This window comes from Halyomorpha halys, unplaced genomic scaffold (assembly GCF_000696795.3).
Source record: "Halyomorpha halys isolate HHAL.00 unplaced genomic scaffold, Hhal_1.1 Scaffold73.1, whole genome shotgun sequence".
In the NCBI taxonomy this organism is placed as follows: domain Eukaryota; kingdom Metazoa; phylum Arthropoda; class Insecta; order Hemiptera; family Pentatomidae; genus Halyomorpha; species Halyomorpha halys.
Window position 1 is genome coordinate 997,444 of NW_027104949.1, and position 16,592 is coordinate 1,014,035.

Sequence of the window (16,592 nt, forward strand, 5' to 3'; positions counted from 1 at the left end):
AAAAAAAAAAAAAAAAAATGAAAATTACTTTTTTAATAAATTAACTATTTGTGAATATGAATATATGAATATGTACTTAGTTATAGTTCTGTAATCTTCGATATTCGTTAACATACTTTTCGTATTGCTACCGATAGGGCAGTAAATGGTCCGATGAACAATGCATTCAAATCGTTTAACAGTAGCCTGTAATTATTAGCGTTATATAGGAATATCGGAGGTATTTTTATTGTATTGGGCTGAGCATTTGGGTTAGTATTGTTATTGCTGGTACTTAGTATTGCTCTAGTATGCGTACCTGGCGAAAGGTCGATTTCTGATAACATGTCAAATGAGCCGCCAACCCTAGCTTTTAAGGGGGACTCATTTGAATCGGTGCGTTCAAAATTTTTTTTAAAAATTTCATTCTTCTGATTGTAGGTCTACATCAGATTTATTATCGGTAATATGTTTGAGGTTTTGGAATAAATCGGGCGAAAAGTTTGATTCATTGCCTGATTGTATGTTATAAATAAAATGGTTTAAACTATGAAAGTTGCTGTCATAACAGTTTTTACTGGCATTGCGGTATAGTGGTATTAGGTGTGGGGTTGCATTTGAGAGTATATATAATGGAAGTGAATGATATTTAATAATTGAATTATGAATGTGTAACTTAATTTAGCATAGTGGTGAGGGTCCGTCTTTGTAGGCCTAAAAATGGATAAATAGCCAAAACCTCGTAAAATGGAAATGAAGCGAGGATGGTTAAAGAGAGTATGGCTTGTTGATTGTCAATTAAATTATTATTATCCGTTTTTTTCTCGCTATTGTGGGTTGAATATCTGAGGTGGAGGATCTAGAAGTCCAACCATCTTCATATTTTTTTTTTTTCAAATATTTAAAAATTTTCTCACTATACGTGCAGTGTCTAAGAGAACTGACTGTTGAGCCTCTCTTAGTACGTCTATAGGAACCCCCAGACCATTCATGCCTGCCACTGTTGATTTTGGTATGAGACCATTTGTTGATATTATGAATAGAGTAGTGGTATCACCTTCCAATTTATATATTTCTTTCAATTCTATAGCCAATTCCTGGTATTTCCTCAGTTTTTCTCCCACAGTGGAGCTTACATTATTATCGTTGGGGATCCCAACATCAATAAGTTCCACTTTCTTTTTTCTTAGGTCTATAAGAAGGATGTCTGGCTTATTATGGCATACTGTATGGTCTGTAATAATTGGTTCATCCCAATATAGCCTGAGAGAACCTTTTTGGAGGAGTTTATTTGGGTGGTACTTGTAATAAGGGCTCTTATCTTCAATTGGGTTGTACTTTATCGCCAGAGCCTGATGCAAAATTTTGGCCACATTGTTGTGCCTCTGCAGATATTCAGTACCAGCCAGCACTCCACATCCTCCAGTGATATTTTGGATTAATTCGAGCGTTACTGAGCATAATCGACACTTATCTGGTGTTGTTGCATCTTTTAACACATGCTTCCTATATGATCTCGTGGCAATAACTTGATCTTCAATAGCAACCACAAATCCCTCTGTCTTGGAGAATAGCCTTCCAGCTTTTAACCATTTGACTGATCTCTCTTTGTCTAAGGAGGCTTCTTTCAGTTGGCTATAGAATCTCCCATGCAGAGACTTGCTTTTCTATTCTACCAATCGTTCATTTTGTGATACGATTGTTGATTCAATACCTTTGCTCAGATTAAGTGTAGTTAAACCAGAGTCCATCCTTGTGATGGCGAGACAAACATAAATATATAAAAGGACTCATGCCAGTATCTCTGTATACGGTTAAGATATCCTGTTTTGTCAGTTTCTAGTTTTTTTGCCAAGTAATATGCCCGGATGACAGCCTTATTCATATCTGGCGTCCATTTCATCCTCTTTGCATTTCTTGGTCTCTGTTGTTATTATTATTATTATTATTATTATTAGAACATAATTTATAATTAAAAGCTTTAGATTTTTTTATTATTGTTATTTTGTTTGAATCCTCTTTTTGAAAGTATTAATTACTTGTTAACAGATGGCCTTGTTCATGTGAAGCAGGAAGAAGAGCTACATGTTCCGGATAATGGTGAGAATAATTTTTATTATTAATGTAATCTTTGAGTGAGTGGTTTCTAGAATATTGTTCTACATTTTGTTTTATTAATAATTTTCTGTCTGACTTTTCTTTCACCTGTGATATGGTTGTGAGATATACAGTTGTAGATATTGAGAAATGAGACTTGTAGGAACTTTTGGCATGTTACTTAGTCCAAACAGGGCAACGACCAGACTAGTTCAGCCTTTGAATTGTCAATATGTGGCGACATTAATTGTCTGATATTAAAAATTCTCCCATTGCACTAAAAATTGTTTCTTATTAAATTACAAAAATGAAAATTACAAATATCAGGCAACATGGATGGGCAGTCAACCAGATGTTTATTTCTGGCATCATGTATAGTTGGTCAACCATATGTGAATATCTGGCATCAGGTATTGTTGGTCAACCATATGTGAATCAAGATGATGGTCCGGTTGCAGTCAAGAAAACTACTATAAAACAATATTTAGAACTACATTTATTTAGTATGGGCTTAAAGTTGAAGCAATAATGAAACTGATATAAAAATAAAAGTATAAAAAGACATTTAAATAAAACTGGCATAAAATTAAAACCAAAATAGAAAGTTTGAAATGAAAATCAAAAATATTTATTAACTGACAGTAATAATACTGAAAAAGTAGTAATAATTAAAAAATGATAAGTAATGAAAGTGATAAATGAAGTAACTGATATGAAAACATAACTGATCAAACCACAGTTGTGATAATTATCACTGTTAAAGTGGTAGATGACAAATAATAGAATTGATAACTAATGTAATATTACAGGTTAGAGAAATTTGTAGTGTAGAAGGGAACAATGTAGAAAATGTAATACAGCAGGTAGAGTAAAATGGATATAGTTAATGTAATCTGAGTAGGAAGTCATAAATCAATTATTTTTAATTATTTTCTTGACCACAACAAGGATCAACTCGTTATAAATAAAAGGTTTTCTGGTCTTTGTATATTTTGAAGTATTTTTTATGTAAAAAGAAAAATGCCCATAGTTGGATATACTCATAATTTGTTATTGGATGAGGGCGGGTAAACTCAAATCAAATTGAATACGAATAAAACAAGATATGTGGTTAGCAATAGAAAAAGGAGCAATTTGGTATTATAAATTTTGGAGGAAATAGATTTGAACCAGGTATATAGGTTTAAGTATTTAGGTTCTACTGTAACTAGAAATTAATGAGAAAATAATAGTGAAGTTAATGGTGGGAAATACTTATTATATTTCAATTTTGAAATTGATTAACTTTGTGCCTTCTGTCCAGAACCTTAAAAGTTAAAATTTAGAAAAGTATTATTCTTCCTATTGTAGTTTACAAATGTGAAACATGGCCTCTTACACTTAAGGAAGAACAGCATATTAAGGTTTTTAAAATAAAGTAGTATGTAAAATATTTGGACTAAAAAAAGATGAGTTTACTAGAAAATATAGAAGGCTACACAACACTGAATTGAGTGAACTGCACCCGTTAAATATAATTAAAGCTATAGCATTACTGCGAATAAGATGGGTGTAATTAATTAAACACCTTTTTGATATTCTGTATTTTTTTCTCTAAATTTCTTTTCTCCCCTTTTCCATAAAAAAACACTTTAGATATTATGAAGGAGGTTTCCTGGGTGCTAGTTTAACATTACAATTATTTATTATCATGATACGTATTTTTGTTTTTTAAATGCAACCCGGATCACATTGGTTTAAAACATTATATTTATTGTTTTACAGACGTTCAAGAGGTGCCCAATGAGATGGATCACCTGAAAGGAAAGATGAACTTTATCCTTTCTGTTATGTGTAATCCTACAAGTGAGAGGTCTCATCAATGTCATCTTTGTGACTACAAAACAAATAAAATAGGTTTTTTAAATAAACATATAATGGCTCATCATACTGGTGACAAGAAATATCAATGTGCGCACTGTGTATATAAATCAGTTAAAAAAAATCTTTTAAAAAGACACATTTTCACCTGTCATACTGGTGAGAAATCTCACCAATGTCCACATTGTAAATACAAATCGGCTATACTTGCTAATTTAAAATTACATATTATGGCTCGTCATACTGGTGAGAAGCCTCATCATTGTCCTCATTGTGAATATAAATCACTCCAACTTGGTCATTTAAATCAACACATAATGGCCCGTCATACTGGTGAAAAACCTCATCAATGTCCACATTGTAAATATAAATCTGTTGTACTTGGTAATTTAAAAATACATATTAAGGCCTGTCATACTGGTGAGAAGCCTCATCATTGTCCTCATTGTGAATATAAATCACTACAACTTACTCATCTAAATCAGCACATAATGGCCCGTCATACTGGTGAAAAGCCTCATCAATGTCCTCATTGTAAATATAAATCAGTTTATATGAGAGTTTTAAATCAACATATAATGGCCCATCATACTGGGGAAAAGCCTCATCAATGTCCCAATTGTGAATATAAAGCAGTTCATCTTAGTAATTTAAATAAACATAAAAAGGCACATCACAATGATGAGAAGCCTCATCTGTGTCCTCATTGTGAATATCTATCAGTTCGAAAAGATGCTTTAAATCAACATATAATCACCCATCATACTGGTGAGAAGACTTATCAATGTCCTCATTGTGAATATAAAGCACTGCAAGTTGGTCATTTAAATCAACACATAATGGCCCGTCATACTGGTGAAAAGCCTCATCAGTGTCCTCATTGTGAATATAAAACAGTTCAACAATATAATTTAAAAAAACACATAATGGCCCGTCATACTGGTGAAAAGCCTCACCAATGTCCACATTGTAAATACAAATCGGTTGCACTTAGTAATTTAAAAATACATATTATGGCCCGTCATACTGGTGAGAAACCTCATCATTGTCCTCATTGTGAATATAAATCACGACAACTTGGTCATTTAGATCAACACATAATGGCCCGTCATACTGGTGAGTCTATCGATTGCAAGGTTAATCGTTAAGCATGGCTGACTTCTACCATTTTCAAAAATGCTATTAGAAAATAACTTAATGTCATGAACGAAAACATTCTTCACTTGACTGATAATTTCCTGTAGTTGGCAAATCAAAACTCTTACCACATCTGACCTACTGCCAAGGATCAAGGAATTAAATGTTCACTAAAGTCTAATTTTTATAAACAATTTGTATAAAAATTATTGGTTATTATTTATTAATAATTATCATTACATTAATGTAAAAATTTAGAATTGTGTCCAAAACATAAATTTAATTATTCAATTTCTGAGAAATATATAATATTAGTTGAATTATTCCTTTTTTCCTATTTTAGCTATAAATATAATTAGCTACATATATGTTATATGTATGTGTGGTTTTACTTATTCTGGTTTACTTTGTTAATTTAAATAATTTTTCGGTTGATCTTAGTTATAAGTTTTTTCTTAAAGAACAAATGTCAATAGTTTGATAGGTTTTAAGTAATTTATTCAATATTCATTTTCTGTCTTTCCTTTAAATTTTTTTTAAATATTTAATCAATCGAGTAATTGTTTCCTTCATTTCTTTGTCTTAAGCTTTTAAAATTGTGTTTATTTATTTATTTATTTTTTTTTATTACCCATGCATAAATGTTCAATTGTTGCAATTAAAGCTGTTACCAACCTAAAACTTGCTTTACACTTTCCTTCAATGTTAATCCTGTTCCTTTTTCAGAGATTAATAATGGTAAAGTTCGAAATATCATTATTATTTTTTTATATGTTTTAATTACTATTTCAATAAATCAGAAAACTATTGATACAATATATGTCAAAATTTTTTTTCTTGCATATTTTAACGCGCATTTATGATGCCCCACATCATATTCTAACGAAATGTTACATCTTATCTAGCTTCAAATGAGGTAGTTCTGAGTTTTTTTATATGTTGTAGGTAATCAAATGTGACAGATCTACAAACCATTTTGAAATTTACAATAACCGCTAAAAATTTTTTTTTGTTTAGTAATTTACTTTTATTAATAATGGATTACATTTTGTACAAAGTGATACCATATTTATGTTTCTTTGTGATCAGAAATATCTAAGATTTCAAAAAGTTTACCAAATAAGCAAATTTAAGAGTTTTTTCTTTTTTTGAAGAATCTATTTTTCAGTAAAAGTTGCTGTGTATGTTTTTTTTAAAGTAGACTTACCATGAAAAATAATGAAACCAATTTTTTTTTCTTTAAACCCAGTAATGCTTGAGATAAAGAGCTCTTTAAAGCTTAAGAAGTGCACATGTATCAAATTTAAGGAGTGTGTAAAATTAAAAATACCTCACCTTAAGATATATTTTATATTTACCATAAAAACATTGTTTTGAAAAAAGTTTGGCAATATTTAATTAATATTTGTAATGAAAAATTTTCTTTATATTCTGGTCCATATGGACCAATTTCATTGTAAAAGTGATTATTTATTCTTTTATTACTTTATTATTTTAAATATTTTAATACTTGTTATATAGGGAATTTGTTGATCAAATGAAATAGGGGTTGTGAAATAGAAGGGAAAGAAAAAAAAAAAGAAGGGGAATAAATCGAAAATCTTAAAGTTAGTTTGTAGACTGGTATTAATTGTAAAAGAAAACTGTGAAAAAAAGAAAAATGCTATCTTTCTATTATATTATATCATGTAAAAATATGTAATTTATATATGTCCAGTCACGGATTGATCAGTATGCTGTGTAATGTGGCAACCCGATGTATTTGGGCAGCATGAATGAATAAAGTATTTCTTTCTCTCTCTTTTGAAAAGTTAAAACAAAAAATTTGGCAACATTACTTATGTTTATTACGGTTTGTTCTACATTGCTCTGATACAACTAACCTGAGGCTTGCGCCAGGACTTCCCTAAACACTAATTAACATCTTCTAAATTTAAAAAAACAACAGAAAATAAAGTAGTAGATCTTCTAGCAAATGGGGTATCCTCATAAACTATTCTGTCAATTACTAAAGCAAACACTAACATCGACACAACCTTGACCCGAAGAAACCAAGAGCAAAATATACTGCACAATTCCTTACCACTGCCAACACTCACAGAGAGGATATCAAAAACTCTAAACAATAACAAAAACGATTACACAATTACATACAAAAACACGGCTACTTTATCCAAACTTTACACTAATATGAAAGACAAAAACAAAATAGTACTACAATCTAATATAGTGTATGAAATTCCATGCGAAGAGAACTGCAGGAAATCCTATTTTGGTTCTTCAGAATAGCACCTCAAAAGAAAGGTTTATCAACACTAATATAGTCGTGCCTTGCTATTTATCTGTTTGGGATGTCAGGATAATCGCTTATGGTAATTATACAAAAGAATAAGTTAATTAATTAATTTATATTGAGTCCTGCAAAACTTACTATAATTGAATTCCTTTCCAAACGCTTTTTTGTGTTTACCTGTTTACCAATTTATCAGTAATTGAATATCTTTATATTTAATAAAATATTGTTACCATTTAAACATAGGGTACATAATGGAGTGGTAAATTGATATATAGATTTATGCAGTATAATAAGGAACAAAACGTATATTTATACTCAATAGTTTAGGGAAAATTATATTATATTAAAATGACTTAGGGAAATGATTTAGATAGCTTTTTTTGCCATAAAATATTTCATTACAACTACTTTCCAAAATCAGCAGATATGAAAGATGTAGATGGGATGGATTGGTTGTCATCTGATCCTTCTGGTGGCTTTCTTCTCTTCCGACTGTCTTTCTTCCTCTCTCTTCTGTCTTCATCTTCAATGCCCTTTTTCCTGGTCTAGTTGTCCTTGTCCTTTTCTCCTACCTCCCCTTAGGGGCATTACCTTTTTTTTTTAATCTAATCCTCATTGGCCTTAGGTGACAAAACACCACACCCCCTAGGTGGGACATGTCTAGGAAGGGTTTGTACCTGCTTAATTGCCTTCTGATCCTTCGGCTATGGTGTACTAAGGTGTTAAGAGCTCTGATACGGGACCCCTATGGTAAACAAACACAGCGTCACTGTGAAGTGTCCCTTGAAAGATATCCCACCTTGGCCAGGTATCGGAACATGTGGTGAAAAACTTTGATAATATCGAGAATTGTTAAAATGAAAATACATACTAGCCTCTATAACAAACAAACCTGACCAAACTGATTTTATCACACATTTTAGACAAACAGGATATAAATTCAATTTTGATACATTGGAAAAAAACAAACAACTAAAAGGGAAATTATTACCATAAAAAATATAAGAATCAGGCTGTCAACAAAAAGTTAGATGTACAAAATTTAAGTTTATGTTACTCAAACCTAATAACTTCATAAGGCATAATTAACAATGTTAAATATAAACAGTCAAAATTCTAAACAGAAATAGCAGATGTACTACCTGCTAGAAAGAATGGTTCTGTTGGAAAAAAAATCCAACAGACCTTTATCCATTTCAACCCTATTCAGTTCTGACACAGACCTTGAGTCAGTTGTATCACAGCAATGTAGAAAAAACTGAAATATACAATTGTAAGTAATGTTTTAATTATAATAGTTATTAATCTTAAATTATACTATGTACATGTAGTTTTTTAATAATTGGTTGAAGAAATTATTTCTTCTAAAATAGTTTATATATAAACTTTCCAATTTCTTAAGACTGGTATTTATTTTTAAATAAATGAATTCCAAGTTAATGGTAATAAATTAATGGTATCCAAGTTAAGTCTCAACACTCTTCATTACATCATCAACAGTCTAACGTTTCGACCAATACAGCCATCCTCAAGGACAATCTAACAATTAATAGCTTAATTATGTATACATTCATTTGTAACAGTTTTAAGAACAACATTATTATTAATTATTTAACATACCTTAAATATAAATTTATACCTCATATCCTATTATTTAAAAACGTTTTGCAGGCTATTCTGCGCAGGTCATTAATTACAAGTCAAAATACACAATGAAACAATAAGTTAATAGGGAATCATATCAATTATCAATAAGCTTATGTCTAGTTACCTATTTTGTCACAATTTCATTAATTTTAAACTTAATTTTAGATCAACTTAACACTATCAACTATCATACAAACAAACTATTTTTAACCTTCTATAAACTTAGGTCACCTTATAATTAATTTATTTAAAATTGCATTTTGGTCTAAATTTTTATTTATTTTACAATTGAAATTAATTGTAAATAGTAATTATTTTTGAGGTTTATATCCCAAATTTTGTAAATTAATTTTTTTGGGTAAAATATTATTTATGGACCGTTAAAAAACTTATCTAAATATTTTAAAAATAGTTTCATGGATGTATATAAATATAATAATATTGATATAATAGATGTAATTGAGGCAAAAGAAAAACTAATAAAATTAAAATTGAAGATAATATCTTATGTCATTATGATGTTCCTTCTTTATTTAAAAATATTCCATTCAAATTGGTTTGTAAAATTATAAGTGATAAATGAGAGGAAATAAAATTACATACTAACATAAAAAATAAAAAATTGTTTTTAGAGAGCATAAAAATATGCTGTGAAAATGGCTTATTTAAGTATAATGGTGAACTACATATGCAGCTTTTTGGGCTTCCAATGGAGAGGGAGGTGAATTTAGAATTTTCACAAATTTGATTTTGATAACATCATAATTTTACATAAAAAAAAACATGTTCAAAAGAAAAATACCTGAGCCAATTTATATATCAGAGAACATCAATTATACAGTAAATTTTAAAATACATACAAGAAATTTGAATCAACTCTATGCAGAGGTTTCAAGCAAAATATATTCATGAAAAATATAGGTAAAATTTTATGTTACTGTTTAAAATTAATTTTAATAATAAAATAAATAAAAATTGAGACCAAAATGCAATATGAAATCAATTAATTATCAGCCTGACCTGAGTGCATGGAAAGTTAAAAATGGTTTGTTTATATGATTGTTAGTAGTGTTAAATTGATATAAAATTAAAAGTTTTTAATAATTAATGAAATTGTCACAAAACAGGTAACTAGACATAAGCTTATTAATAATTAATAAGATTCCCTATTAATTTATTGTTTCATTGGGTAACTTTATAATTGACTTGTTATCAATGACCTGGGCAAGAATAGCCTGTAAAACGTTTTTAAATAATAGGATGTGAGGTGTAAATTTATATTTAAGGTATGTTAAATAATTAATAATAATGTTGTTAAAATGTATGTTCGAATGTATAATAAGCTGTTAATTGTTAGAATGTCCTTGAGGATGGCCGAAACGTTGGAATGTCGATGATGTAATAAAGAGTATTGAGACTTAACATGGATACCAATTGATTTATTTTTAAAAAAATGTTGATTAATGTTACTTAGTGACATATACGTCGCGATGTATTATTAATGAATAATTTATTTTAACGTTTTGTTGAAAGTTGAGAAGCATGAAACTTAAGGGGAATGATTATTTGAAAGGTTTATTAACAAGATTATTGACGAGATTAAAGTGTCAAAAGGACTTAAACCCTATTTAAGCGAGAATCCAGTTGTAAAGATTAGAGTCATGTTAACAACAGTGCTATTGATCGGCTTGTCATGCTTCCTCGGCGGGCATCGTGTCCTCGCTGGAGAGGATATAGTTCCAGCAGTGACATCTCACTGGAGGATGACCTTTCAAGAGGTGCTCACGGGTCAGTCTGATCTGTCTTAGTCTTAGTCCAGTTACAATAGTTTTGGTTTTGTAGTAAAGGTTGAGTATGCATCAAATATTTTATTCGTTGTCGGTATCTTCTACCGAAGGCGACGCCATGCTTCTTGTAGTGGTTCAGAACTGATTTTTACTTTCAGGTACCGATATAGTCTGGAACAGCCTAGCTTAAAAACGGAAAGTCCTACGAAACTGAAAATATATATTGAAAGCGGATTATGCCTGGGATGTGACAGCAACTTTTACGATTAAAATCGACCGACCGTGATTGTCACTTCATAGGATCGATTTTTCACATTTCTTTTTCGATTTGCTCGAAAACGGTTCTCATTTGTGTTGATTAAATTCGATGTATCGATGTGCAATCAAATGTTCTTTAATTTAAACTAGATCTTATTCCCATTGAAATAGTCTGACTATTATTGCTTCAATAACGGCTGTTCTAAAAACCTCCCATTAAATATTTCTCCAATAAAGAAAAGTTTCTCAAGCGTTTTATTTTATATCGTCGGTTCTAATTTCTTTGCGAAGGCTTGCTTTTTATCTCTTCAAGATCCTACAAAGTTTCGTGTGTATTAGTGAAGTCGTGTTGAAGTTATTGCTATTTAAGTGAATTTTGAAATTTAAAAAAACGTGGAAGAACCCAGTAAGGCGAAAATTTTAACTCAAAAAAATTATGTTTTGATTACTTCGAAAATTTGTGTTTAAAGTTTTTTTTCGGTGCGTACAACAAATATGCAATAAGTAAAGCTATGATACATGGAGGGCGGGAGTGGAGGAATTCATGCCGTTTTTCAATTTCAGGCGCTTTTTAAATATTACTCGATTTGACTATCTTAAAGTTTCCTCTTCCCATTTTAAGCTAATATTTCAAAAGTGATGTAGGGCCTTCGCTCTCCGGGGGCCCTATTGGGGCAGGATTGTCATTTTTTGTTATAATCTCTCCTCTTGTGGGATTGTGACATGTAATATAAACAAGAAAACAAAAAATAAGGATTATACCTTATAATAAATAACTAATAATGATTTCCTCTTGTGAGATTGTGACATGTCGTATATCGACCAACTTATTCGCTATAATTGTCTGTTTGAAAAGTCAGATTAGTAAGGCTACCATGGAGGGCGGGGGTGGAGGGTTTCATGCCGTTTTTCGCTTTATAAAAAATATTTCGTCCCATTTTGTAAATTTTTACTTATTATAGAATAATGGGGTAATGATATACCAAACTATTTATTTTGAAGTTTACAATAATAAAAACAAAATTTTCAATGGTATTAAACCATTTTAAATAGTGAACAAATAAAAATTCGTTCCCATATAGTACGCTAAAAATCATTTTTTCGGAAGAAGTAGGTTAAATAAGATAAAATAAGGTTAAATTTAGTTTTAGCGTCCTCAAAAACCTTCTACACGATTTTTAATAAAAAAATATTTTACTTTCCTTGGTCAAAAAAGTATAAATATAAGATTACTTTTTATTAATATATTCTTGTTTGAGAGTGGTTTAGTTTATTTAAAAACAAATTTGATCCTTTTTTTGCCAACTTTATTCTTTTCAAAACCTTCCAACGTTTTGATCCTCAGGTCATTCTCAAGGATACCTACAAAAAGTTTTTTTAATTTTTATATAACAATTTCATTATTTCCTTCACTTACATACTGATTTCTTTGGCCCTACCTTTATTTTGATGTAATTTTCTTTTATAAAATCTTAAAAATGCCGGGTAATTGCCTTTGTTCCATCTTTAAATAAATTAATCATTAAAATAATATCATAATAACATTATAAAATTTTTGTTTTTTAAAAATAGATTCCTACTTACATAACCTTTTCTTTATAATTCACTCTTAAATTTAAAACTTTTACAATCCACTTCTTTCTTTCATTTACATTTGCAACCTTAAAACAGAACCTACCTTCAACAGGTTAGGACTCTGTTATCACCTTATCATATAACATAATTTTTCTGAAATCATTAATTTACATTTTCAATATAATTTAATTAACATTTATTGCTAATTTTTCTGCTTACAACACAAAATTTTTTTTATATATTTAAAATCTATAATTAATTTATTCCTATTTTATGTGTATTTCTCTTAAATATAAATATACTCCCCTTTTTTATTTTTTAACATATTTACTCATTTATTCCTACTTTTATTATTGCATATTTATTCCATACATACATTTTTACTATTTAAGGATTTGAACATTTTTTTATTTCTCATCTTTTTTGTATATAATAATTAAGACTACAAGGGCACGGCGGCGGACGGGGATGAGATAAGCAACAATCATGTCACTAGGAAAAAGCTATGGGAAAAAGTCCGGGAAAAATTGGAGAGGGAAAAAACCAGGAGAGTAGCTCGGGAGAATTTAAACCTCACAGATAGGAAGGGAATGATAAAAATTGGGACAATTGTATATAGAATTTTGGGATCAAACAGGGGTAAGGAGATACAGCGATACGAGGGACCATTCAGGGTGATAATAATAAGATAACATAATATTGTAACTACTGAGAGTATTAGAGAACCCAAAAAGCACAGGACCGTTCATATTGAACAACTTAAAGTCCCACTAACTGAAACACCTGCGCAAGAGTAATCCGGAGTGTCTTCATCTCAACTTATCAGTTCTTTTATGTTTTCTTAAGTGGTGATCAATTTATCTTTAATTATGGCGATGTACTGAATAAATTACTTTTTTTAGTTGTAAAATTCATGATTTTATTTTTGTTTGGCTTTACTTTTAGTTTGTAATAAGCAATTTCGAGGAGTATCTATCTTTTGCTTTCTTTATTGTTTATAGTTTATTGTAAATAGTTATTGTTGTTGTATTTTATATTAATTTATTGTATAGTTGAAGTTTACGAGGATTGTTCGTAAACTGGTGGGGGGGAGTTACAGCCTTAGTCAGCTGATGGCTTTGAGGTCAAGGGTACTGAATATGGTTGCTCCTCCCAATCTGTCCAGAATGTCCTCTAGTCTCGGTATCGGATATTTTTCGTCCACCGTATTCTCATTAAGCTTCCGGTAATCTATCACGACTCGGTATTTCTCAGACGTTTCCCCTGGTAGACTCTTCTTCTTCACAGCCCACAAAGGGCTATTGTATGGCGACGTACTATCCACTATTATGCCTTGTGCCTTTAGACTCTCTAATTCTTCCCGAATGTGTTGTCGAAGCGCCTGAGGATATCTTTTTTCTTTCACGTACGTAACCATATTTCGCTTTAATGGGATTTCATGGACTGTCTTCCCCAACCTACTTCCCTGCTTGAAGAATATATCTGTGTATTTCTCCGCTATTAACTCCATCCAGTTACCAGTCTTGTTAACCGCCCCTACTCGCGGTATCCCTCCCCTCGCAAGTCGCTGACAAATGAATTTCTTTCCTCCCAACCGAATATCCCATCGGTTTCCCGCATTCCTTATTCGCGTCCCCACCTTCGACAATAAATCGCAACCAATTATGATATGATACTCGCGTGGCACGTTCCCCACTACGTGCATCATTAATTTCCCTCCGTTAACCCCCCATTCACCCAGATCTATAATGACTTCCCCGTCCACGTTACAGGGTCCACCCAGGGTGATTAGCTTACAGTGACATACCTGAACATTGGGTTGGGGTGTCCTCTCTCCGTTTCTCAGCTTCTCCAATGGTTCTCGACCCACGATGGTGTTGGAGCTTCCTGTATCAACCAAGCACCGTACTCCTCTCACTTCGATAATAGAGAGGCCGCTGCTCTCGCTCCCCACGTATTTTGCTTTAAGTTTAATATTTTTTTTAAAATTAATATTATTACTTTTATTTTCCTTCTATTTCTTATTTTGTCACTATTTTATTTATATATTTTTAAATATAGTGTGAATGAGCTCTATGATCCCTATTGTCGTAATATCGCAATAAAAATTTAAAATGAAAATCTGTTGTTGCTAATTAGACAACACATTACCAGCCCAGTCTGCGTTTTGTGTTTGTGTAAACATTATGAATATCAGTTGTGGTTATTACAATTTATTATGTAGACCTGTCTGCGTGGTAGTTTGGCCATTGAGGTTTAAATCCATTTTAATTGTTTAACTATACAGTGCAGCATGGTCATTTTGATATTATTGCATCATGACTGTTAATTTTGATTAGTATAATAGAGTTCACTCCGTTTGATGTGTACCATTGTGGTGACTTATTTAATTAAGATATGATTATTGAATACATTACTGAGCCAGTATAGACGTGTGCCCACTTTTGAAAGAAACGTAGCACCTATATCTATACCATCTATATACCATGCCTCTTTACCAATGGGTAGTTTCTCTACACGCCTGCAACATTCCATATTAACTGAGATCAAATCTACTAAATGTATTATAATGTACAGTTGTAAATAGCAATAAATAAATGGAAAAAAATCGATTCAATATAAATCCTTTTCTAATATGAAAATCATTGTGTTATTTTTAGCTAGGGGAGGAATGCGCTGCTCTGATAGCCCTTTGTTATGTTGCCCTAATGGTAGATATTGTTGTGGTAAAAGGAAATGCTGTCGGTTCTTTAATGAGTGAGTAATAACAGATGTAATTTAATAATTTCGAATTATTAAACTGATAAACCAACAAAATAAAACTACTTTCCAGAGATATATCAGCCAGAGCTAAGTATTGCAACCATCCTTAGTGAGATCTTTACCCAAAGCGCTTCAACCATATAGTACAAATATTTGAGAGCAATGTATGTGAATAATTAAAATATATTTAATCCATGAATAAAGATTTTTAATCAAACATTTTGTCTGTCTTAGTCTGAGCAACCTCTTGCCAATTTTCTAATTCTAACTACCGAACGTAAAGTGGCTCTAGACAATATAAAAAAGAAAAAAATATGGAGAAATAAAATAAATAGACCAATATAGCTATAATTAGGGTTCTCACTTTTGGTTCCTCAAATGCAAAAAACGTTCCAAATATTTTGGTAATTGAAAAAGTGAAGAAATCATTCCATGGGACATATGGTGCCCCTTGCGATCGACAGAATTTTGTAAAATATGAAACATTTTATTACGAAATGTATAAACTAAGGGCCAGTGTAATCTATGATTAGCAAAACCTCTGGTAAACCCAATAATTATCCGTTGCACCTGAAAGGTTAACCCTAAAATCTGGCGGTAAACTTGAAAGGCCAATGATAGCCGGTTAAACTGAGATTAAGAGCAAACCTAAGTTTAAGTAGGTAAGCACACAAGGAACCTTCCATGGTTCCAGTTTGATCTGTTATCAAGCGAAGGTGTATTGTATTATTTCGTTACTTTCCAAATTAATCAAAATGGATTTGATCAAGACAAACGACGAAGCCTTCAAAGAATGAGTTGCTAAAATCAATAATGATAAAAAAAAAAAATCAATAAAAAAAATCATACCGTTCTCGACCAAATCATTTTTTAGAGTGGTTGGATAGAGAATGAAAGTGGCTTTTGAATTCGATTAGACCAACAATTTCTAACATTAGCGATAGGAATTTCGTAGCTGACGCAGAATGTTACTGTCAACACTAAGGTACGAAGAGCTAATGTTACCGACAACACTAAGGTATGCAGAGCTAATGTTACCGACAACACTAAGGTATGCAGAGCTAATGTTACCGACAACACTAAGGTACGCAGAGCTAATGTTACTGACAACACTAAGGTAAGTATTGGGTTTTTTGGTAGCCTTCTTCATATTTCCTTACTTATACATACTGTTATACATACATACACACACA

The 16,592-nt window shown here is 31.1% G+C and overlaps 1 protein-coding gene across 4 annotated transcripts in view; it reads left to right on the forward strand.

Annotated features, from left to right (window-relative positions):
• Window positions 1-15,616, forward strand: part of LOC106692829 (zinc finger autosomal protein) — a 47,417-nt gene extending 31,801 nt beyond the window's left edge. The window contains exons 11-13 of one of the 4 annotated variants that reach the window (XM_067046489.1): window positions 2,029-2,079; window positions 15,297-15,393; window positions 15,470-15,616. In XM_067046489.1, coding sequence (XP_066902590.1) covers window positions 2,029-2,079; window positions 15,297-15,393; window positions 15,470-15,509 — 188 coding nt within the window. In that variant the 3' untranslated portion in view covers window positions 15,510-15,616. Of the gene's footprint in view, window positions 1-2,028; window positions 2,080-3,840; window positions 5,711-15,296; window positions 15,394-15,469 lie in introns of those variants that run through there. The other 3 variants (XM_067046483.1, XM_067046485.1, XM_014439025.3) reach the window with 3 other exon arrangements.
• Window positions 15,617-16,592: the final 976 nt, after the last annotated feature.